This window comes from Haliaeetus albicilla, chromosome 1, assembly GCF_947461875.1.
Source record: "Haliaeetus albicilla chromosome 1, bHalAlb1.1, whole genome shotgun sequence".
Lineage (NCBI taxonomy): Eukaryota > Metazoa > Chordata > Aves > Accipitriformes > Accipitridae > Haliaeetus > Haliaeetus albicilla.
The window spans coordinates 31,969,410-31,995,355 of record NC_091483.1 but is presented as its reverse complement, the minus strand read 5'-3'; the positions used below and the strand labels follow the sequence as shown (position 1 = coordinate 31,995,355).

The 25,946-nt window shown below is 41.3% G+C and overlaps 1 protein-coding gene across 8 annotated transcripts in view; it reads left to right on the top strand.

The window, feature by feature from the left end:
- LOC104314520 (melanopsin) overlaps positions 1-25,946 on the top strand; it is a 46,881-nt gene that overhangs the window by 3,957 nt on the left and 16,978 nt on the right. Inside the window, exons 1-8 of one of the 8 annotated variants that reach the window (XM_069784437.1) lie at positions 1,371-1,470; positions 8,422-8,628; positions 18,000-18,142; positions 20,391-20,524; positions 22,035-22,238; positions 22,667-22,838; positions 24,471-24,626; positions 25,756-25,863. In XM_069784437.1, coding sequence (XP_069640538.1) covers positions 18,009-18,142; positions 20,391-20,524; positions 22,035-22,238; positions 22,667-22,838; positions 24,471-24,626; positions 25,756-25,863 — 908 coding nt within the window. In that variant the 5' untranslated portion in view covers positions 1,371-1,470; positions 8,422-8,628; positions 18,000-18,008. Of the gene's footprint in view, positions 1-800; positions 939-1,368; positions 1,471-1,859; positions 1,972-4,802; positions 4,972-8,421; positions 8,629-17,999; positions 18,143-20,390; positions 20,525-22,034; positions 22,239-22,666; positions 22,839-24,470; positions 24,627-25,755; positions 25,864-25,946 lie in introns of those variants that run through there. The other 7 variants (XM_069784447.1, XM_069784430.1, XM_069784409.1 and 4 more) reach the window with 7 other exon arrangements.

Here is a 25,946-nt window from a genome sequence, read left to right as displayed (position 1 = left end):
AATGTCAAGATGCCAAGGTACAACTGACTGTAAGAGACAGCAGCTAATACTGATCTTTTATTTTACTGGGCATCTTTGGAGGAGGAAATTAGAACCTCTCAAGGCAAATAATTTAATAGAAATAAGGTGATTCAATAAGGAATGAAAACCAAGGATGAATTAATAATGACCAACATAAAATACCAATATCTAAACATTTATGTATGACAATGATACTATAATTTAGGCTTTTACAATACAGTGCTTAAGAGCATATTGTGTTTTCACTTAAGCACCTTTTTTTTTTTTTTTCCCTGTTCTGGCACATTATTCATTTTATTGTAACATATCCATCATCTCTTTGGGATATTAAATGCCAAAACAAACTTTGTTTTGTAATCTAGGTCTCCAATTTAGAAAGTTCTGCTGTATTCCCCAGCATTTACAGATTATGTATGGTATATGTTTGCCATATTTGTAAGTTTTATGTTTGTAGTTGAATTTCTATCATCTTTAAAATCATCAGTTAAAAAAGCTAATCTGTGGGCAGAAAAAAATTTTAAGTTTCTCCTGCAAAGCTGTGACCACTGTCATGCCCCAGATGAAGGGGGCACATAAGTCCCTTGAATAACATGTTTAAATTTTTATTTCTACTGCTCTCTGTACTACTTTGAGCCTTTTTTCTCCAGACAAAGCTCAATCTCACAAATCCTTTCCATTCATGTCTTTTAAAAGGGGAACACTGAAACCAATTATGTTGAAAATATTGTCCATGCATTGAAGAAAAAAAATATAGGGATAGAAATGTAACTATTTTTGTGATGTCTTTCTGGCCAGAGTGTAAGAGAAAGAGGCTCTCGAAGAGCATGCCTGCCATCAGATCCCTGCTCTTTTCATCACCTTTCAGCGCCTCTGAAGAGCTCAGCTTTACAAACATGACACCAACAAGATGCTGTGAGGTAAGAAATTCCTGTGCCCCATTTGGTGCCGTTCACTTTATTTTCTGTGGTTACTCAAGCGCCTCCGGGACAGGCGACGCTTGAATGTTGAGGCATAAGCTGCAGAAGAAATTTCAGTAACTCCAGGGTGAGTTGCTGGGAAGCGGCTATGTTTTATACCCAGTCCCCGTTCCTTGACAGCCCTGCAAGAAACCCAGCTGTGCGTTTAGGCGCGTGGCTGCTCACACATGCAGCAGGGTAAAGCCACCCTAACCTAGCTATGGGGGTTCATGGGCCGTGGGGATGGAGCGCAGGGCACGCAAGGAGAAAGCCAGAGCCGGGTTTGACCAGCCAGGAGAGGCGAGGGGGGGGAGCGGGGGGTGCCCGGCTGCTGTTTTCAGCCACCTAAGGGGGGGTTACAGGGAAGGCAGAGCCAGGCTCCTGGCAGCAAAAGCATAAGAGGCCACGGGTGCGAGTCGCTGCGAGGGAAATCCCAGACGCCGCCCTCCGTCCCTGGCTGCCCACACTGCCCGCCCGGGACCGCGGGGAGCAGGTACGGAGCAGGCAGAGCCCTGGGCACTGGCTGCCCAAGGATGCCCAGCCTCGGCGGTGGTACCCTTGGGGGCTCGGGATGCTCCCGGGCTGGGCTGGGCAGAGGTAGCTGGCTGGGGTACCCCGGAGACTAGCTCCTCTGGGTGTCCATCCTTTAAAAACAAAACCAAAACCAACAAAAAAAAAAGAAAAAGAAAAAATATTTTTAAAAATTGTTGGGTATTTGTTTGTTGGGGGTTTTTTTAAGTCATCTTTTTGCACTTGAAACAGTCGTGGTGGGGCCAGCCAGGCTGAATAATGGGATCGGTGGTTTGTGGGGGGCTAGCGCTGCGGTTCAATATACTCCCGGAGCTGTCAGGCTGGGAGCGGAGGAGGGCTTGCTTGCGAGTGGCTTTTTAAACCCTGGGATTTCAAAGGCTCCTCGGGATGAGTCGCAGCTCAGCAGTCCTGCACAGGGCGGTTGTGCAGAGGGAAGGGAGATGCTTTCGGCTGAACCCAAAAAGTACGTGCCAGGAGGAAGGCTTCAGAAAGTGGGAGTGGGGCAGGGAGAAGGGAAGGGAGCATTTCTTTTCTGCTTTGTTTTCTAAGGAATGGTTTAAATTAATTGCTTCTCCTTTAAAAGAAGAAAAAACCCAACTCTCATTTAAGTTGTTTTGATGTAATTAATTTTGATTTATTTTTTTGTGCAGCTGACCCAGCTCTCCCCAAAGGGAAATGTATTTTCTTTCTGCTGTTTTGTTTAGATTTTTAGGATGCATTTGGAGTTTGGTTGATGGGAAAACTGGCTATGCAGTGGAGGATGTAGCAGGTGATTGCTTACTGTGGTACTTGTTGCGTCATCAAGATCTACTTGATTAAACCTTATTGTGATCTGGTCATTAACAGCAGGAAAACTTCAATGAAAAAGGAAATATAAATGAAGTCCTAAAGCAGATTTCAGAGTTGTTATCCTTTTGTGGAGCCGATTAATGTAATGTAAAGTGACCTAAATGAAGTGCTGTTTATTGTTTATATGTTTAGCTGGGATTATTTGAAAACATTCATAAAGAAAAGAGGATTTTCTTGTGCATTGAAAATTAGTTATGATGATTTGGGGCAGAAGACTGAGATAGGTCAGCAAACTAAATATGAAGAATTTGTGTAGCTCTGTCGTCATAGCCCCCCACCCCTGTATACTCCTGACCTTATACCATTACAATACTTTGTATAGATAGAAGATCTATAGATAGAAGATTTCCTCTTAAATCTTTGATAACTTGCCTGGGCTTAATTTCATTAGCCAGCCCAGCCCTGGCATTCAAAGAAGTCTACCAAGAATATTTGTTTCTCCTTCTAGTCTTAAGAATGGAAGAGAAAGGATTATGGGAATGATATGGGAGAAACTCCAGCTTGGGAGGGAAGCTGTGGATGTCATCTCATTGCAGCAGGTCATTGTCCTGGAATAAATCAGAAAGAAAAAAGTTGGGCAAGCTTTTTATAGAGTCCTCTTAAGTAATAAATAAGTGGCAAGTGAACAGGAGTTTGAGCATGTAACTCCAAATTATTTAAATGCACTGAGTGCATTCTGGCACTGCTGAAGGTCTTCACTTTTAATTGATTTTCTCTTTTAAATCACATCATGGTGGTTTTGTGGGTTATTTTTGCTGTTAAACTTTCTCTAAAGTTTCCTAGGAAATCCAAGATCTGTTCCCTGTCATTACATACTCACCAAATTTTTAAACTACTTCGCATTCTGTATTACTTTCTCTTGCCATAAACTTAGCTGTTCAAAAACATGTGTATGTGCAAATATAAATCAGTAAGTTGATCAAGGGATTTAAAGTTGAAATTTTTTTGGCATTGTTTGACTGCCTTCAGAGGTTGCAAATTATCCCCCCCAGGATGTCTTGTACTTTCAACGTGCTGATGTGCTGGGGTGCTAGCCTGCAGAGAGAGTGTGACTGCTGAAGATGTTGTGCTTAATCTGGCAGTCCTTGGCCAAGCAGAGTTTGAAGCAGAATTCATTGCATATGCCAGACTGGGCCCAGAATAGAAATGTGTGTCTGCATATCATTGCAGGTGATTAAATGAGGCTGATAACATTCCCGAACCACCGGAGCATGACAAAGCAATGTTAATAGATGAGGTGATTCAGCCCTTGGTATCAATGTACCCAAGAGTTTCTCAAAGATATGCAAACATAACAAGAAACATGGAATTGCAAAACATTGCAGCTGCAATACAAGCCAAGCTCTCTGAGCCCTGAAAAGTAGGAAATCTTAGTATACTGGTGCAAGTGAATGGAAGGAGTTACTCATAATACAGCTGAGAGGCAACAGTCAGGCTGACTTGCACAAACTGGTTGCACTCTACCAAAGCACTCAAGAATAGGGCTGCTAGACACTTTTTATAAATACTGTGATGAGGACAGTCACCCTGGGAAATATTGAAATAAAAAGATGTTGTTCAAACTTCATGTGCAGCTTTGGTAGATACTGGGACTTGAGAGAGTGCTTAGCAAGTAGATAACTACCGGATGGTAGTCAGTAGTTCAACATGTGAGGTGGCACATGCAGAATGCATGGCATGGTTCGAGTATGCGGACTTGAGCTGCTGTGCAGCTGGATCACTATGTACATTTCTGGGGCAGCCTGCTGTAGTGAGGTCTGAGCCTGGAGTCACTGGCTCTCCTGCTGACAGCAGACCCAGGGAATGGTATCAGATGTTTTGTTTGACAGCATTTGCAAAGTTGAAACATACCCTAGTAGAAAGCCCAAGAAATAGGGAGATGGACCCTTCTGATGTTTGCCGTGGAAACAGACAGAGCACTGCAAGAGGCTGCCGAGTTTAATGGAGGATGCAGACCAGGAGACTTCAGTGTCAGGTGGGGGTGTGTGCCTGACGCCTATAGAAATTTATTGACTGCCATCAGCACAGCTGTGCTGCTAACAAAATGACTGGCTAGATGAAACCTAGTCCAACCTGATGGGCTGATGAAAGGAACAATGTTTAAACAGCTACAGCTAGTCTAGGACCAATAGAGCAACAGGAAGGAGCCTGCTTTCTTTGTGCCCTGTTAAGTTAGCAATACCTGGAAAACAACTTGATCTCAAGTGAGAAGAAAGTTTATTTGTTTAACTATAAAAAAAGACAAAGTACTTCCATTGAACTTTCTGCAAAGTATAACTCTAGTGATCAATAAATTACTTGCCCTTTTTTTTAGAAAGAAAAAATATGCATAGTTTCTATGATTTCTATACTGAAACTTGTGCTAATATTCAAATAACGTAGCTGACTAAACCTTCACTGTGATAGAGAAAGAGTGAACATGGTTTAGAAACATGCAGTGCTGGCCTCACCATGCCCTCGCTGACATAAAAGGCCCCTCCCTCCATGGCATTGCAGTAAACCATTGCACAGAAGATGAACATTAGCAAATGAAGGTTAGTGGTGACAGCAGGAGCACCAGGGAGCCCCTGGATTAATGCTGGTGCTTTGGAAAACTCTAGTGGTGCTGCTGCAGGTAAGTGCCAGTCTGTTACTCCTAAAGCAGCTGATGAGGAAAGACAGGTTGTCTCAAATGCTGGAGGGCTGCAAGATCTGCAGTATTTGCAGTCCCTCCTCAACAGTGCAGGAGGTAGCAGTCTGATGGTATCCTGGATGATGCTTCAAGACCCTTAGATAATCCATTTGCAATAGAATTATTTTGTATTCAGCCGTAATGACTTTACAAGTGCTGTGAAATTGCTTTTCAACTCTGTTATTAGCTCAGTGTTTACGGTTTGATCACAACAAAACTAACAGCAATAAACTACTGTTAAAGTTCAATATGAGTTTGCAATTAACAGTAACTATTTGTTTTCAATGTGGAGAAATCTTAAATGAGTATCTCACCCCCACAGCTGTTGTGTGCAGATTGTCCCTTCACCCCTTTTTCCATGGGGAGATGTTCTTTAGGGCAATGCTTTTCTGGAGTTGGGTGAACAGAGAAAGGGCCAGTGCGGGCTTAAATCTAGTATGAACATGACTAGAGACGCACACAATACTTTTTTAGACTTACTTTTGTTTGTTTTGTGAGATTCGCTGGTGCATATTACTTTGCTGGCTTGCTTATATGCTTTTTAAAAATAAAGGTTCAGAAGGAGCTAGTTTTTTCTGAGATGAGAGGTAGGGTTCTGCAGAAAAAACTTGTGGAGAGTCCCTGAGGCTTTCTGACTTGGCACGGTAAAAACAGGTTTGAACCTAACCAGCTTATGGGCTTCTTTTTTTGTAAAATGGCACTTTCTTCTTAACTCAGAAAAGAAAGCTGCCTTGTGCTGAGATTTTCTTTTCTGGTAGCTCATCATGGTTCCAACCTGATGCTGCAAAGGCAATGCAGGGGTTGCTTCAAATGCACCCCATATCTGGAGATTATTGTGAAGGTGAGAGGAAGATGATGTTTCCTAATATAGATATGCTAAAACTTTGTTACCCTTTGTAGAGTCTTGAAAAGTGGTCTGCAGAATTAAAACAAGAGACTGCATTAAAACAACTACATCGTCCCTATTTTCAGTGTGCTACACATGGCAGTGGAGAGGGAAAGGATGAAGCTCCTTCACTGCTATATCAAAGTTGTCTTGATGTTTCTCCAGATCAAAGTAAAGGCACTTGCTTTTGTGTGACATATTGTTTCTTCCTCCAAGATGAGCACTGCCATGAGACAATTAAGTTCGCTGAGAGATACAGAAGTTGCTTTTAATATATATACCTACTCCCACCAAACGTGCCAAAGCATGCTCTGTTATTTTAGTATTTTATGAATCTGGGAGTCTTTTGATTGCTGTAATTTCTCTCCAATTATGCCCATATAGCAGTTCCTTATTAGCTTGCTGGTGCTGCTTCAATCTTCCTCCGAAATAAGTCTTCAGTATTGCAGTAGCTTGCTAATCATAAATGGAGTTGCCAGTTTCACTTGCTCATTGGACGTTGGTCTGTTTGTTCCTTTAGCAAGGCTAAATCCACAAGGAATTCATAAGTGCTTCACCCTGCAGGCGACTAGAAAAGCAATGACCTCCTTCCTGGATGAGAGTTTGTTTTACTCTTGTTTTGGAGCGTTAAGGGAGGTTGTGCTACTGTCAGATGCTTTCTGGCAATAAAGATTTGCCTTTCAATGCAGACATGGGTCATCTTGAATATATCTCACCTGATAATTTCTTTCTCTTCCCAGTCATCTCCATTATCTCCATTACCTGTGGTGGCTAGGTGCTTTATTCTAAACAGAGTACTTAGAGTATCTAGTGGGAATCTGTCAGGCTAAAATGCGTAGGCCATTGGACTAAACAATGTATCAGTCATCCAGTTACATTCTCTAAAATTAATCATAAAATATTCCAAAGCTAGATTTTCATGATACTTGGGCATCTAACAGTGCAGATAAACACCAAAGAGTATTTTCAACAACACAGGAAAAGTGGTGTATTGCCACCAGTGCAATCAATAGGTGTGAAGTGCTTAAAAACCTCTGGAAATCTGTCTTTTCGTGCCAGACTTTAAGCCACAGGAGAAAAAACTGTTACAAATGAAGTGGAGCACTTACTGCACCCTTCCTACCCCAAAACTATGGTCCCTGTACAGATTATCTATTGAAGTTAGTCTGCAGCGTCTGGGTGCAAAAGATGCATAAAAGTTCATTTGGCTTTTGTTGTCTGTCCCCAGTTCCTGTGAAGGTAAAAGAAGGTAGGTAGGACGAATTTCAATTTACTGAGACAGCATACCTGTCCTCAAGTAACTGAAATAATATTTCATTTTACTTATGGCTTAAACCCATATTTTTTAACTGTATGTCTTCAAGGGTTTTATTCCTGGCATCATGGAGTATTTTAGGTTGCCAGGGTGGTCGTCAAGTCCCGCTTCCTGCTCTAAGCAGGGCTAACTTCAACATTTTTAGATTCTCTATGGATGAAGATTGTGCAGCCTTTCTGGGCCCCTGTTTCTGTGCTTCACCAATCTCACTGAAAACTTTGCCTGCTGTGACTTGTGTCTGTTGCCTCTTGTCCGTTCACTGTGCACCTCTGGGAAGAGTATGGCTCTGCTTTCTGCATACCCCCCTTCCGTGCATAGAGGAATATTAAACAGAAGCAAACAGATATTACATGGAAATAGTCCTCAGCTTAGAGTGATTAGACATTTCTTTGATCTAAACAGAAACTGAATGCTACAGTGTTCATACTAATATTACAATTGTGCTTGAAGTTAGCAGATTGAGAATGTGCACTTGCTGTATTCCCCATGTTCTTCCCCTAAAAGCATCTGTTGCCAGACACCATCAGGTGTAAGATATGGGAGTTGGTGGGCCTCTGATCTGACGACTTTTAGCAGTTTTCATGTTCCTAAATGTACATGACGGAATGATGCAAATGGCATCAAGAAGCGGGGGGGGGGGTGATTTAAAGTGCCCTCCACCCCCACCCTACCACCCATGACCAAAATTTCTTGTTGAAATATGGAAATTACCATAGCTGGCAAAGAATATCTCTGGTTTCAGGCCTTCAGTTAAGAATATTTCCTGCAGAAGAAAAATCAGTTTGTTTATAAATAGGGAAATGTAGATAGTGAGATGGATTCTTTGGTAAAAGTGCAGTTCTTTATGCTCAGTTAGTAAAAATTGTACATAAAACTTCACTGAAATGTAGTTAACAGAGGGAGGGTATTTCTACTATTATCATTGTGCTTTCTTCATCATTCACCACACTTCATCATAGGTGACAGAATAGAAAAAAATACAGAGGAGAGAATCCAGCAGGAACCAAGTGACCACACTGATGAAAAATATTAGCTATATGCATTTTTAAAAGTAGCATCAGAAAGACTATATAGGATTAGTATAAATTATTAACATCTTGCCTTAACTGGTTTATTAGAGTGTGTTTTCATTTTGTAATCACCCTTTGAAAAGCTGATGTCAGCTGATGATTTTTTTTTTTTTTCTCCACAGTCCTGAAAAATAAGCACATGTTTTCATGGGATCTGTTTAAAATGCAAGGCCCACTTTTCAGAGCAGTTTCCGCACACAGATCTTCTGGCAGCAGCTGAGTGGGTCTCCCCAGGCAGCAGAACAGTGCAATGAAAAAACTGTTAACGTCTAGATGAGATGCATGAAGCCAGAGGTGGCTGGTGAAGGATTCACTCTTAGTTATCAACAGTAAGGAAGAAAATATTCTCTTTTTTTAAAATAAGATATAAAAGTCTAGCAGTCCAGAAGCCAGAGTATATGTTCAAGCTTTTTGAAACCTCAGGGCAGGATGTATATCCACTGGCACAGATCAGAATTTCAAAATGTGGTGCCAACATTTGTGGACAGACAAAGACATTTCCTCATGTGCTCATGTTAAAACCAGTAACGTGAGCATCACCCGGCAGTCGCGCTCGCTGCTGCTCGGCCTGAAGCCGGGGGCTGGAGGAGCAGGAGAGGGCTTGGTGCAGGCAGGTGATGGGTACTGCTGCACTGCGTTGCCATCAGTGAACAGTGGCAGCCCATGAAATTGCTTTTGATGTGTGGTGGGCAGGCTGGAGTGGGGGCATCCCGGTCAGAGGCATCCATGGGCAGTGGAATGGGAGTGGCAGTCGTCTGGCAGCCTGGGATGAGTAAAATGGACCATGATGAGCTACAGGAGCTCAAAGGAGGTGGAGAGGGGAGAGCAGCTCAGGTGAAGAGCCCGTGTTATGCCAAAGGGTTACAGTGCCAGTGGTTCAGAGCACTCTTGCCACCAAGTGGCAAATGTAGAATAAAGGGATTTCTTTTTTTAGGTGAACTTCGTGTGATTATCAAAGAGCTGCAGTTAGCAGTAAGATGCTCAGAAGGACAAAAATAACCTATGACAGTATGATGCGTAATAAGATAAAAACTTAAATATTTGCTGTAGCTTATAAATGATTTCTCCCTGAAGACTGCAAAATTTCTTATATTGAAGGAAATAACTCCGATATCATATTTTGACTACATATACTTTTCTTTAACATGGTCTAATGCTCTAAAAAATATATCCTGAGATTTCTGCCTACTGCTTTGTTGTTGCACTGTCCTAACAGTTATCCAGTCCCTCTTGGCTGAACAAATATGCACTGAACTGTAATAGTCCAGCTAATTTTGATGCAGTGTTAGCATTGATTAGATTGTTCAGCGTGCTGCCTGCCTAAGCACGCATAGCTTGTGTTGTAATTTGAGGTGCATTTGGACATAGCATCAGATAATTTCAAAGGCATTTATGGGCAAGGGGACAATATGATGAGTGTCTTGGGGGCCACATTAAGGATTGGCTGTGCTGGTGTGCAAGCCTGTGAGAGATGAGAAGAGAAAGATGGACTGAGCCCTCACCTTGATTGAGTATTAATAGCTTCTGGTAGTGGGCATTTATTTGCTTGTTTTTCAAAAACACTTAAGTCATGGTTGAATTTGGTTCTTCTAGGTTTTGCGTTCTCAGGTTAGATTTGGATGTGTTTAAATAGAGCATAAAATTTCTGTAGAGGAAAATGTTGTGAAGACCTGGTTAATGTTACCTTCTTGATTATACAAGTACACCAGTACCGGAACAGAAATGCCCTCAGAAAATACGCCTTTGGTATCTTGCTTTAAAACTTTCAGGTCTTGGAATAAAAATCTATTGCCTCAAGGTTTGATTATAGTAACTCAGATTAAGGCAGGGGAAAAAGTATGCTAGTTACTTGCCAGTGCTTCGCCACAAAAACAAGGGAGTGAGTAACACAGTGTTCCTCCCAAGGCCAGGTTGTGCAGGCACACTGAGTAGAATAACTTGTAAAACTTCGAGTAAGCCGTCATATTTGCTAACCCCTGCCCAAGTGGTGCAGAGAGTGCTCAAGCTGGAACACAAGCCAGTTTGTTTTTCAGCTGGGCTGATTTTTCTGTTGTTGTTTTCTTTTCTTTTCTTTTTCTTTTTTTTTTTTACTCAGAGAAGCAAATGTGTCTTTTATCCCTGATTTCAGTGGTGTGGCTGGGGATGTACATAGAAAGCAATGTCCATGGGCTTTCCAGAATAGACTTTACATTTTAAGGTTCTTTCAGTCAGTCTCCAGAGAGATGAAAATATGCCCTTAGATAGCTTTGTAACAAGCAGACAGATATTAAAACTTTACTTATTTTCATTTTTATTGTCTACTTCTGATTGCTGTATTATTCTCATGTGAATAATTTCTATATCATGTCTTAATTATAAAACATATGAATTATCAATACCCCTTGCTTACATCTACTCATAAGGCTGGATATGTGGACATCTGAGTTTGCCTACCTAGTTGAGTATCTAACTGGTTTATTCTCATGATACTGAGAACTTGATCAGGTTTTGATGGTTTTTCTCTTTGGGGTTTTTTGAGATTTTTCTACCCCACCAGCCATGTGCCATTAGATTTCTTGCAACTGTAAGACGTTTAAGCACAGATATTCAGGGCCTGAAAGAAAGCATCTTGTCAAACCAGGGTCTGTGCTAAAGATGAGAACTTAAGGATACATACCCCAAATGAGTCTTGAAGTCAAATATTAAATGCTTTTTTTCAACTGGCTGTTCATTTCAGTAACAGCCCAGAAGCACTTGCTAGAACGGAATTAACTAGATACATATTTTATTACAGAAAAAAATTCTCAGTTTTTTTCCACAAACTAATGACCTCAGTCTGGATAAATACACGTCTAGGTCTGGAGCAGATGCCTGACTTTTGTCCCTGGCTGCCTTTGCTATTTGTCCTGTTGTACACAGCACTGGCAGTTCGTGTTTTTGTTTGTCGCTTTTGGATGAACTGCGTCAAATTCACATTTCCATTTGCTAAACCATTTGTCTTCTTGATTAAATGCACGCTATAAAAATGTGTCTGAGTGCTCCTGGCTTTGGCATGTGAACTGATTGGAATGAGCTGTGGAAGAAAAGTGTCGCCCGGAGACTGATAAGAAAAGTAACTTTTCCACATGTGGATGATCACGGTTTGATTTGACTTTCTGACCAAATTAATCTGTACTTACTGTGTGGTGTTGTAATGCAGTACTGTTAACCAGAATAAGCAAAGTTGTTGTTTTGGGTTTTTTTGTTTGTTTGTTTTTTTGTTTTAATACCCAAAGGTATTAACAATATTTTCCACAAGTGTTCATTTTAAATAAATCATATTTTGAAAAAAATCTTACTATCACTAGCTCTACTATAGTCACCACATAGCAACAGTCTTCTGTTTGCTGATTCAAGAGTTCCGACATACAAGATATTCATTAAGCCCCAAATTTTGTCATCATTTAAAACCAGATGGTGCTTCATACTGAAATTACCTCTTACATTGACAACCAGTGAAATTTCAAGGAACTTAGCAAGTATTACCTGGTAGCTGGCACACAGGGGTTGTTCCTATCTCATCATACCTAAGTATTGTTTACTACTTTTTTTGAAAATTTCCAAGCGTAACTGTGTAGACTTAAGTTTTTTGTACAGTAAAATCAAACTTCTATGTTGCAAATCCACATAGCGGGTCAGTGCAGGGAGGCTGCTAGGCTGTTAATTCACTCCCTTATTAGTGCACATTAATCCCCCATGTAAGCAAGCCCTTACTTAAGCTCATTTCAGTGTAAATCATTTCCACGAGATGAGCTTGCATCCATGACCAAAATCAGAGCATAAATAAAGCTTTAGATACTTTTATATCCACCTAATGCCAATCATACCACCATTTCTGAATTCGATCCATTATTTTCTACCCCTACCCATTGAAGGGGACTTGCCCTTGCCCTCCTTTTTTCACGACAATTTTTTGTCTTCTGCGTTGCAATCTTTGTTAATCTTACCAGCAGGAAAGCAGAAACAGATGGCTCTAATTATTTGGACATTGTTTTATCACTAAAAATCAAATTACAGGAGCTTTCATAGAATAACTTTCCTCATCTGTTAAGTTTTCCATCTTTATTTTGGGAGGAATAGACCGAGTTTATTTTTGTATCTGGTGCCTGCTTCCTTTGCCAGCTAGTTGAGGGACAGCTGTTAATTGTTTATCCTCCATTTGCCTGCAGATCTGTTAGTTATCCTGCCAGGAAAAACCCTCTAAGCAGCCACGTAGGTGACAGCGTTTTGATGTTGTAGTCACATTGAATATAAGGGTAAGGCCACATCATGATTTATGTGAGTTGTCAGGTTCAACATCTCAGAGTCAAAACACAAGTGATTGGAGCATTAATTTAGAAGGAGCCAAACAAAGCGAGTACAAGATAGGCAAGTATGCCAGAAGCTGGCCGTGTTGCAATTACTGGCATCTTCATGGGCTGCTTGTTTACATTTGTATTTTTGAGTGAAACAGTCAGGTTGTTCTGGATGTTGTCTTTAAAATCTTCACTTAGGAAATGGATGTGTCTTCAGCAGAGTGCTTGGGATTCTGTCCCAGACTACAAATGGAGAGAGTCAAAGCCAACCTGGGGGAAAAAGGGACAGGTAAACACATCTCACATAAGCACTTGAAAACTCGCTTCACCCATTAAAGATTCAATATATTGGTTGAATAAAATGTAATGCCTACCTTCATTATCTTTATGTTAGATCACATCATTAAAGAGAAGGAGCAAGACTGTGGCTTATAGAGAACAGGCTTTCCATTCTACATTTCGTGGCTGCGATGATACTGAGCACCCATAAACACAATTTGTCGAGATAGATGTGCTGAATCCAGGGCAGCCGTGCATTATCATGGCAGTGTGTAACAGCTGGGGGAGCATCTCACAGCATGTCTTTTAACTTTGTAAGTTTTCTGATTGTATTCTCAAGGGGTCTAAATTCACTGTTAATAAAATGAAAATGAATAGCCTCAAGTATAACTTGCACAGTGTACTTTAGTGGTTTGAGAGTGGTGGCATGAGATGGATCCAAAATCCATGCTTTGCTAAGTCTAAAAGGCAGGACCCTTCCACTAGCATCAACTGATTAACTGTATCCCACCTGAAACCAGGACACCATACAGCATTTTGGTGCTAAGAGAGGCTAATATAGATACAAACTAGTAAGACACAACAGTGACTATATCGAATGCAACCTCCTGTACTTAGCTGCTGTCCTGCTTACCAAGTCTTCTGGAAAGTTTTGTAATAGTTATTTGGGTTTTCTTGGGTTGGAAAGAGTCACAGCAATTTGGAATATTCTCCTATAGTTTAAATTTATTCTTATTACTGGGGAGAAATTAAAGTACCAAAAAAATGCATAGAGTGGTAACAGCTTTTGAGAATATCAGCAAAAAACAGCTTCTCATTAGAGCTTATCACCAAGCTTAGAAATTTTTCTCATATTTCAAGTCCTCATCTTCACAGAGTAAAATATTTACATTAGCAAGTATTTAGCTTTTTAATCAAAATTACCAAAAAGGCCAGCTTCTCAGAGGTGATACTGTAGGAAAAGAGGAAAGGCTTAGAGTTTGTGAGTATCTTAAAGCCTTGATGATATTGATGATTTGTCTCCAGTTGGGTGTTATTCTGTATGAAGAACAGGTCTGTATTAGAAAAGCAGCATTTGTTCAACAATGTAGATTTTAAATTCTCAACCTTAAGAGTATTTAAACCTTTACTCTTAAAATTTTCTGTTGTGACATTATGCCAAATTACTGAAATAAATTATGTGAGTAAAATGAGGTATAAATTCTCTTGGATTAGCTTGCAGCTATTTGTATTTGTTCAGCCTGTTTTATTTAGAAAATTTCCACTAGTTTAATGAAATTATTTTTTATCAAAGTTGAGGTTTTCTACTGAAATATATATATATACACACATACATAGATAGGCACATTTATCTTCTTAGATCCAAATTACAGTGTTATAAATGGCTTTCTGTCTTTATCAGCTTGCCACATTTCATACAGCTGGATGCCTGCCACATCCTGCTGTCTCAGGGTAACACCCACAGAGTGAATAAGTAGCTGTCTTTTCATTCGGATCTTAAAGTTGTTCTTACTGCTATTAACATTGCAGCAAAAGTGGCTGTGGTATTTTATGGACTCCCCTGAAGGCAAGATCACTTCTCCAATGCCTGTGTAATCTAAACATCCCTCACTTTAGCTTCTCGCTGAGATTGCAGGTTCTGTGTAATCCCCAGTATTTATTGCCTTCCAAATTTCACTCTGTAAGCATCAATATATATTTTTATATATTTTAAAATATATATATGTTTATATTCCATCCAGTATTGCCAGCAAACTGTAATCTGAGTTTACAAATGTGTCACATGACACATTTTTCAGCTTTTGACACAGCTCACCACCCGTAACTGAATAAATGAGGCCAAAATGTCCAAGTCAGCTTCTCTTCAGTAGAGAGATAAGGTGAGACACCTTTGGGTGTGAAATTCATAGTCCATTTCTCAAATGAGTTTCTGCAACAGTGAGTTCCCACATGGTGAAGTAAAGCGTAATGCATACGACAGGCTTGCCCTGAATTACAACTTCTATATAATACTCCTCTATATAATAACCTTCTACATAGGGGTAAATCCTGAGCATGCCTAACAGATAAGCTAGAAAGGAAATAAAAAAAGGATCCTTTTCCTTCCTCCCCAGTTTAGCCTCTTTGGTATGCATTGCCAGAAATGAGGCAGGGTTCTGATTTAGTGCATGCATGCTGCTAAGAAGATTAGGTTTGAGGGAAGAGGAAAGGAGTTTAACATGGTTAATTTGCGTACCCAGGCAGCCCTGCTCTAAAAGCACGGTGCCGTCTGTGCCTGGTGCCACTGAACAGCCACGGCTGCGTTTCCTCACTGGCCCACGTCCCCATGTGCTGCCCACTCTTACACTACCTCTCACACCTTCTTCAAGGGTAAATGCTACACAGAGTGATGTTTTTTCTTGCTGCCTAATCACTGGGAATAGCACCAGCAGATGCTTCTTTTAACTTCTTTCTACTTTTACAGCGATGTTATCTTTGGTGAGCTGTTATGTTGGCAGTAGCCATCCTGTTATGGGTAGAGTCTGTCAGACCACTGAGAAGGCTTGAAAGCAGCCTTCTGCTTTGAAGCCATAGTTTTTGTACCATTTACCACATCACTTTAGCCCCAGGAGCTTTGCCATCAACATTTCTGCTCCAGACCTTCTGTTGTGCGGATGCTCAGGGTGGGCTATGCATCTCACCGGGTGCTCCATCGCCGAATGCAGCCTGCCCTGGGGAGTACCCCCAGTGGGATTGTGCAGTTAAGGGGATAATGCCCACAGCTAGAACAGTTGTACAAGGAGGGAGCTGTAGTGCGTGTATGTATTGGTTTTGTGTGGCAAGGTTTTGGTAGCAGGGGGGGTTACAGGGGTGGCTTCTGTAAGAAGCTGCTTGAAGCTTCCCCTGTGTTCGAGAGAGCCAATACCAGCCGGCTCTAAGATGGACCTGCCACCGGCCAAGGCTGAGCCAATCAGTGATAGTGGTAACACCTCTGTGATAACATTTTTAAGAAGGAAAAAAAAGTTGGGACGGGGAGAAACAGCAGCCGGAGACAGGAGTGAGAACATGTAAGAGAAACAACCCTGTGGACATCAAGGTCAGTGCAGAAGGAGGGGGAGGAGATGCTCCAGGTGCCGGAGCGGAGATTCCCCTGCAGCCCGTGGTGAAGACCCTGGTGAGGCAGGCTGTCCACCTGCAGCCCATGGAGGTCCACGGTGGAGCAGATATCCACCTGCAGCCCGTGGAGGACCCCACACCGGAGCAGGCGGGTTCCCGAAGGAGGCTGTGACCCCATGGGAACCCCGCGCTGGAGCAGGCTCCTGGCAGGACCTGCGGATCTGTGGAGAGAGGAGCCCACGGAGCAGGTTTTCCAGGAGGACTTGTGACCCCGTGGGGGACCCACGCTGGAGCAGTGTGGTCCTGAAGGACTGCACGCCGTGGAAAGGACCCATGCTGGAGCAGTTCGTGAAGAACTGCAGCCCATGGGAATGGCCCACGTTGGAGAAGTTTGTGGAGGACTGTCTCCTGTGGGAGGGACCCCACGCTGGAGCAGGGGAAGAGTGTGATGAGCCCTCCCTCTGAGGAGGATGAAGTGGCAGAAAATAACGTGTGATGACCATAAACCCCATCCCCGTCCCCCTGTGCCACTGGGGGGTTTGGTAGAGAAATCTGGGAGTGAAGTTGTGCCCGGGAAGAAGGGAGGGGTGGAGGGAAGGTGTTCTGAGATTTGGTTTTATTTCTCATTACCTTACTCTGGTTGATTTGTAATAAATTGAGTTAATTTTCCCCAACTGAGTCTGTTTTGCCTGTGACGGTAATTGGTGAATGATCTCTCCTGTCCTTATCTTGACCCGCAAGCTCTTTGTTATATCTCTTTGTTATATTTTTCTCTCCCCTGTCCAGCTGAGGAGGAGGAGTGATAGAATGGCTTTGGTGGGTACCTGGAGTCCAGCCAGGGTCAACCCATCACAGTGTACTTCATCGGTGAGTGAGCAATAATAGAAGGCAAAAAGGAGAAGCAGCAGTATGGGAGATTAGGAGCTAGCAACAGGGCAAAAAAAAAAAGGCTGTTCTCACCATTTTTGAATGGCCACTTAAATACTACCAGTGGGGTGATAGTTATCATCTTCAACCTGTTCTGTCACCCAGCTCCTCTCCCGCAAGGCAAAATTAGCCTTGTCCCACACGCTGCACATCGCTGAGCTGCGCAGCAGTGAAACGTGGCGATGCAAAGCAGGTCCTTGGCTGTGACAAGGTGCCATACCTTTGACTAAGCTGTCCAGATCTGACTGCGTGTGTGAGCGCTCTGCCTGGCTTAGCTGCTTTTGACTTGGTAAATAAGAGTCTCCATCAGGCAATTCGGACTCTTCTCGTTGATAATACTAATGGGAGCTGAGTGGATTAGCTGTAGGCTGCCCTGCTGCTGAATTTAGCTGTTGATAAATCTGAATTTTTTTTTTTTTTTAATAAAAAAAACCATGGAGAGAGTTGGTGGGGATTTATTTATGTGCCGGAGATAAAGGGCAGTGAAAGAGGTGTCAAGACTATTTAATGTATTTGCGCTTACACAGGCAATGCTACTGCTGCTGTTTTACCTCTGATCTCCTACCTTTTCCACGGGGAATTCCCATGTTTTACAGCAATGTAAGTTAGTGGATAAGGAGCTTGGGGAGACCCAGGGGATTTCATGTTTTTAAGTGTGGGATTTGCTATCGGTGCTCCTAATAAAACCACAGTATGACAAGCTATTCCTTGTTGAACTGAAGTTTGTATTGTCAGCTAGCTCTGCACCCCAAAGTGCAGCAGTTACCCAGAGTGAGTTTTATGCTAGCACATCTTTGCCTTTTTCACATCATCATTGTAACTTCCTTAGTATTTTTTTTTCAGTCTGTTTTCCCTAGGTTTTTTCTTTTTTTTTTTTTAATATAAATATGTACTGTTAAAGTAATGAAGGCTACTTGAGGGAAACTTGATTACAGGGGATGTGAAAAGAGCTCAGAGGTGTGTATTTGATTGGCATGAACTGTGAAAGCAAATGCTCTGCCTTGCTTTGACAGGCTGAGCGTGTGTCCCCTGGAATAAGTGTCCTGAATGGGCTAAGCTTTCCTTTTCCTCTGTTTTCTATTCAGGGTCTGAACATGGGCACCCAGCCACACCCCGTGACCAAGGCAGAGATCCCCGACCATGTTCTTTACACCGTAGGAACATGTGTGCTCATTATTGGCTCCATTGGCATCATTGGAAACCTCCTAGTTCTCTATGCATTTTACAGGTACAAAAATTCCTTTTATGGTTAATCTGACTGGCCCTGAGGTTCACATGTTCCTGTGTGCAGATGCTCTGCATTGGTTATCTCTTGGATCAAATCTCTGAGCAAAGGCTGATGGCAACAAATGGGGTGGGGGAAAGCTTCCCCTTGCCCCCATCCACGCACATCACTGATAACCTCAGTGTAAATTCCTCATGTTTTAAGGAATCAGAGAAAATAAATACCTTGTTCTATAAACAATTCTAGTTGAAAGTTTAAAGAAGAGTTTAATACTTTTAATGATAGAAACCACAGTCTCCCTGTTGCAGCCTTCTTCACTCACCCTGTAGAATTTGCAGAAATACTTGACAAAAACTGATGCTCTTCCCAGCAGCCCAGATGTCCTGGAAGGACCAAGAAAGCAGTGCACAACATGAAATGAACTCATGACATCAGTGTATTCCCTGCTTCAGGCAGATCATAGGATTTCTGTCAGTTTGTGTGCTCACTTGGCATCTGCCAGTGTAATAGACAGCCAAAGCTACTGCAGCTAGAGTATGCAAAAATCTCATGGGAAAAATAGCCTTCTTCTGTCCCACACTGTGATGCTGGATTTCAAAATTCTCCTTGTTCACTCTTTGCTGTCATCATGCGTGTTGATGCAGAGGGGGCTTACAATGCTACGTACACCGGTGGGCTAATGAACAAAGTGTTAGTTTCATATTTATATGATAGAGGAGAAATGGAATTCCCTGCAACTGTAGATACCTTCATAATTTTTGAAATGCAGTGCAAGCTCTCCATTTTTCTTGAAATGTGTTTGTTTTAGCTGTTGTAATAAAAGCATTAAATTGTCAAAGTAGGAAAATCTCCATAGGCAGATGAGCAGCTGTGAAGGTGTGAACTCTGCACCCTCTCTCACCCAGTTGTTGCAGGCAGTTATGTGAGCCAAGATTTTGTTAGAATTGCAGCAGCTTTGAGATGGCTTTCTCAATTTCTTTTTCAGTATGTCTTTATCAGCACGAGGAAAGAAATTCATGTTAGCTGCAAATACTGATATTTTAAAGCACATCAGAAAGGCCTCAGTTGTTCAACTTTCTACACTGAAGGAGGCGTTTGGGGGAAAGGAAACAATTCTTTCAAACTATTGAGAACTACTGCATGCAGGTTGCAAGAACAAAGCTATTTATAAAATCTTGCTTCCTCCCTATGTCTCACAGAGTGTGCCAAGTCACCTCTTTTTGTATTACATCTACCTACCGCTGTGAAAAGTCCTGAATTCAAACTCTAGTTGTCAAAGGTCTTTACTTCATCATGCAACCAATACAGTGGTTCACATTGAAGGACTACTAGTTCAGTGTTACACCTTCTCAGTATATCCCTCAAAAGTGCCAGTTTTAAGGTAGATTTGGGTGAGATGAACTCACAAATTGATTTAACTTTCCTAGTGGTACATAATATTTGATCAGATCAATAAGGGCATATTCAACCTAATAACCCCAAGTAGAAGTGAGAAGTTCTTTATCATGTTACCAGTATCTTTACTCCTCTTAGCCAGAGCCAAGGGTAATCTTGAATACCAGCTGAAATTTCCAAGGAGGTTGTAAAGATATCCCTAAGAAGTGAGACTATGTGAGGTGGTGAGACATGGGGAAAAAAACTGGAAGTGATGTTTGTTTTCTTTGGATAAACTTTGCTTGCAGACTGGCTGCTGCTTTCACACTCCTTGTGGTGTTTAATGTTACCTGTTCATCTGCAGCTCAGAGCTTTTGTTCTCTCATATGAGATGTATATGAACAAAAGTATTTTTTTCAAATCTCTATGCATGCTCTGCTTGTGCCGTAGCATTTTGCAAAGGGTCATTTAGTTAGTGAATCTTCAGGTCAGCAGCTTTTAAAAATTCACCAAAAGTACGTCCTTTGGCTCTGTAACCTTCTTCAGATCCCGGTCTTGCGCAGTGCAGGACACGCTCGGTGTTAACTGTGCTTATACGGAACTCCTCTTCTCCTGAACAAATCCATAACTCAAGACAGCTGGAATTCTCCTCAGTTTGAAGAGGAAACAATCCATTTTATCCTCCTTGCTATTGTCAGTCATCATTTTGAAATGACTACATCTGTAGCTGCAGTAATTGACTGATGATTAACAATTGATTGACTTGTAAGTAACCACTGATTGCAAGCTCGATAGTTGTTTATGCTAGTAAGCAAAGTTATAAAGTTAACTGTTCACTTTATTTATTTAAAAATCACGTATTTCTCATGTTTTTAAGCAACAAGAAGTTGAGGACACCCCAAAACTACTTTATAATGAATTTGGCTGTGAGCGACTTCCTGATGTCGGCTTCTCAGGCACCCATGTGCTTTGTCAACAGCTTGCACAGAAAGTGGATATTTGGAGATATAGGTACTTTTCAACGTTAATTCATACCTCACCAGCTCTACACTGTCTGCAGCCTATTTTAGCTATAACAACCTTGGTTTGTGCTGTGGAGACAGTAGCACAAGGCTCTCGAGTGACGACCCATGGTCTTGACATCAGCAGTCAGCATGATGGCACATGTTTTGTGTTATAGGTTTGATCCTTTCATCTTACTTATTTTGGAGAGAAAGGAGTCAACATCAACATGTAATCATGTTACCTTTTAGCTTGCAAGGGCAGTTGCTATGGCTGAAGACGGGTAGAAAAGTTTTATTAAGTCATAAATATTTCTGTCTACGTTAGTTTAAGAGGGAGTTAATATATTTATTTAGAAATGTATGTTGATATCCATTAGCATGCTACTAGGAATATCACATTTAATTAAGAGATTTAAATAACGGTCATCAGTTGAGGGCTCTGCAAATTCAAGCTCCTTTCTTTCCAACTGCAAGAAAGAAAAGGTGATGCATGCTCACACTGTAGCTGAAATGTGAGCATAGCACATTCGTCAGAAGGATTGATGCTCTGCTTGGTATTGCTCGTCATGTCATTGGGTGAAATTTGCACCAAGTAGTGGTTGTGTATTGGTGGAGCAAGCCCAGAGGCCATGTATTATTTAGCAGCACAGAAGGGGCGCTTCTTTAGTTTGAGGATGTTTTTAGTCTTGCTCATCCCCTTAGATAAAATCAGAGTATATGATCATGCTGCCATAAATGAAGCAATTGATTTGGGTTGAGTGGCATTTGGTCCTTAATTGCAGGTTACTTACAAAGACTTTAGAAGAAGTCTGCTTTAAGGTTGCATCTGGTATTTCAACTGTCTGCCATTCCTGGTGGACTATTGTCTCTAACCACACGGAGTGACTCAAGATCTCAAAAAATGAACGATCATTCAACACAGGTTTCTGAATCAAATTAGGGATAGTATAACTCTACAAGTTTTCATCTGCTAGTGCAATGCCTGAATGCAAAGCGGGGGGGGGGGATGGTTTCATGTAAAAACTGTCAGTTTTTTCAAAAAGTGCTGCTATTCAATATAGGAGCTGGAGCTATGTTTTACAGCTGGTCTTTTAGCCATCAAATTTAAACCACTTCTACATTTTTAAGCCGCATAAACCAAAGTCATTTTTTGAAACATCCATCTGTCATTAGCAGATAGATGTCTGCTGCAGCCTGTTAAGATCAATATATTGGGCAACAGTCCAGGAAAATGTAACTTTAATTAGATTGGATTTTCTTTGAGGCAGTTTTCCATTGACAAAAAGTTCCCAGTTGCAGCCTGCGGTGGAGAGTAGGACTTGTTAAATATGTAGGTTTGTATTTTATTAATATTTGTGGCTTTTTCTAATAAATGAAATTGTAAGGCTAAGAAAATTCTTCTAATGGGAGAGAAGTCCTGAGCCAGGAAAAAAATGGGAGGTTTATCATGTCAGGCTCTGAGAGAAAACATGCATCTGTTTTAAGAAAATCCCTGACATTGCCATTTTCTGCTTCAGGCTGTGACTTGTACGCTTTCTGTGGGGCACTCTTTGGAATAACCTCAATGATGACTTTATTAGCTATTTCTGTTGACCGCTACCTTGTAATCACTAAGCCCCTACGGTCCATACAGTGGTCTTCAAAGAAACGCACCGTGCAGATCATCGCCGTCGTGTGGCTGTACTCGCTGGGATGGAGCGTGGCTCCACTCTTCGGGTGGAGTATGTTGTCTGCTCTCTATCTCTTCTACTGTTCCCTATGTGGTCTGCTTTAGCCTTGCTCAGGGTATAAAAAAATGAGGTTTTGGATAAATTATTGGGTGGATGCCTAGCCGCCACGTGATTGTTTGTTGTTGTACTGTGTATCTGCACCTATTGCACTGCAGATACCCTCCTCCCCCTGACCCCCATGTTCTATTCAAGCACAACAAATTGCAGATGCAGTATTAGGTGTATCTGAGGGTCTGGCAGTCAGGACCTCCTCTCCACATGTGCACTCGCATTCTCAGACCACACATATAATGCAGCCAGCATAGCTCTTGAAGACTATGTATATAGTACAGGGTTTATTTTAAGTGCTCAGTTGTTAGATCAGCAACTGCGCAAGCTTTGGGCGTATGTGTGAATAATGTATTCCATGTATTTCATAGGTTCCTATGTGCCTGAGGGCTTGATGATATCCTGTACATGGGACTATGTAACCTACTCCCCTGCAAACAGAAGTTACACCATGATTTTATGTTGCTGCGTGTTTTTTATTCCCCTGATAATAATATTCCATTGTTATTTATTTATGTTCCTGGCCATAAGACGTACTGGCAGGTAAGCAATATAGCTGAAATAAGTAAATCTCCCTTTTCTTGTATTGAGAAGATTTTCCCAATTTCTTTAGCTGCAGAAAAATCTGAATCAAAAATTAATCTGAATTGAAATTGGAAATAGTGGTAGATTATTAACAGCTGTAACTGGAGAAATATTTTTGCCAATGTCAAAACTGGAATGGATGTATGTATTTTGGATTAAGGAAAGAAGTCTCTGGTTGTTCTAATCTTATCCCAAAGTGTGGTAATTAATACTACATCAGATAATTTGATAGTTTGGATTAGTTGTATTTCAGACTTGCAATACAAGGAACACGGTCCTTGTGCATTCCAGCACAGTTTTCAGCCCCAAGGGATGATGAATAGCATGTAACAATGGGGCCATCATCTGTCTTTGAGCTGCTCTGTAAACATAACAGTCCTCATATTTTTTTGACAGTTTTATTTAAGGCAGGCATCCCAGAAAACCTTGTGGTTCACTCAAGCATCACAACTGCATGCATAATATCTGGCTATGCTTGTTAGGACTTCTTCCACCCCCCTCCCCAAATTCTTGGTCTATATTTGAAATAAAAAACCCAGCAGAGTGTTAGATCTGTAAAGTAACTTCATTTGGCCAGTTATTTTTCTCCTAATGAGCACATGACTTATCTTTGGTCTGATCCAATACCAGCTGGATTTGTGAGTCCTTCCCACTGCTTGCAGTGTCATCAGCTCCGATGGCTTTTCTCTGCGCCTATCTGCAGGCACTCGCTGAAGTCATTTGGCTTCACAAGGCTATATTTTTGCAAGCATGTTTAACTGTATGCCTAAATTGAAGTTCTTACTGAACTCTATTTTTTGGCCTTGGTCTTGGTTTTTACCATGCTTTGTGTATGCATATTTGAAACCAAGCGAAGGAGCAAAGAATGCATACTTAAAACAATTGTGTCTTGTACACCTGTGAAGCACAGTGGCCACATGATTTTTCTATGCCTTTTGCTCACTAATACAGTAAACTCTCTTTATGGGTATGTTCACAGTGCACCAGGAAGCAGTTTGTTACCCCACTGGCTGGTAATTACTGTCTTCAGCCTGAAAAATATCTTCATTTAACAACATTGATATGTAAAAATTGTTATTTCTATGCTAAACTATATAAAATGCTAAACCATATAAAAGCATTTTTTTAATAAACTGTGGGGTGTTTGTATGATGTGAGAAGATAATTTGATGGGATATTTTTTGGCAAAAATATTAGGACTGCCTGTTGTAGTCCCCCCTGAAAATACTCTTCTCCAGTGAATAAATCTGCAGGGAAGTAAAAACGTCCCTGTAAGGGCAAGGTACCAATTTCTTCACCCTCCCAACCTGAAACCCTCCTTGTGTTAGAATAAGGACACAGCAGTCCCATGCTGTAGTCTCAGGACTTCTGGCTCAGTCCCACAGGCAAGCAAAGATCAGACAGAATGCCTGGGACCATTTTACTATATTAATTACCTTCTAGAGTTTTTAAATATCAGAGGACAGAAGAGTTAGAGCAGGCAAAGATGAAATCTGCTTCATTTTGCATATTGCTGAGAATGTATTAGAGATGTTGCACCTCACTTTTTCACTCTCCTGCTGACATATCTGTATTTTTTTCCCCTCACAGAGATGTTCAAAAGCTGGGGTCCTGCAGCCGGAAATCCTACCTCTCTCAGTCCATGAAGAATGAATGGAAACTAGCAAAAATTGCTTTTGTGGTCATCATTGTGTTTGTCTTGTCCTGGTCTCCGTATGCTTGTGTCACCTTGATTGCCTGGGCAGGGTAAGTGGAAACATAATCCAAAGAGCATAGGTTAGTCTGAAATAGAAGTATGATTAGTACTGTCACCCACAAGAAGATCTCCTTTTTGAAAGGGTTTAAAAGAGGTGATACTGCATTCTTCACTAGATCCTTGTGGATAAAGCCAGAAAAGGGATTATTTTTCTATGTGTTTTAAAACTACTATGACTTTTTACCTGCATTTTTTGGTACATATTGTTTCCTCTCCCCCATGATACTTTCTTTGTATGAATTGGAGGAGTTACCTCTTTTCTCTCCTAATACCTGTTCTCTCAAGAAGCTTCCTCCATATACCGCTGCCTCTCACAGAGGGCAGAAAAGAGGTTATAGTCCCCGATATTCACCCCTGAGCTCCTGTCTTCCTCCAACTGCTCTCCACTCCAAAGGGACCTGTTGTCTTGTTAGTGCATGTTCTTGATTTCAAGGTCAGGTTGGACGGGGCTTTGAGCAACCTCATCTAGTGAAAGATGTCCCTGCCCATGGCAGAGAGGTTGGACTAGATGATCTTTGAAGGTCCCTTCCGACCCAAACCATTCTGTGATTCTATGCTATTAATTGTGATTATCCTGCGCTGACATTGATCACATGTGCCTGACTGTGGGAGCTTAAAGTCAAGAGGAGAATATTGGTTTCAAACCACTTCTAGTTCTCTCTTCCTTCTGCAGTTTTTGCAACTGAGTCATTGACACCCATTACTGTGCAACAGGTGTTGCTGCTGAAAGATTTTTAGGTTTGATTCTGTTTTCTTCTTTTCTTCACCATTCCCTTTTCCCAGATGGTCACAATAGGGACTGTTCTGGTGGGTTTGGGTTTGGGTTTTTTTGCCTAGTGTAGAAACAGAGAAGGTGATTCTTTGTGTTCCTGGTCATCCTCAAACAGATAACTAATTATTTGCACGTCTTTCATCCTTTCCAAATGAATGAAACCAAGTACACAGTGTCAAATGCAAGCCTTTCATCTGAGCAAAGAATGCATTTGAATGAATTAACATTTCAGGGGTATTTCTTATAAAGAGATCACAGCACAAAAACAGTCAAAAAGAGTAATATGTTTTAGAAATTTAGTATTAATCCATGACATAACTGCGTGTAATGTTTTTGCTTTGTTTTAGTCGAGGTAACACCCTGACACCATATTCCAAATCTGTGCCAGCAGTTATTGCCAAAGCTTCTGCAATCTACAACCCCATCATATATGCAATAATTCACCCAAGATACAGGTACAGTAAAAATATAGGTATGTGTATAACTGTACATGTAAAAGTGTTTTTTACAATGAACGATCTACCCTCATTCCCTCAGC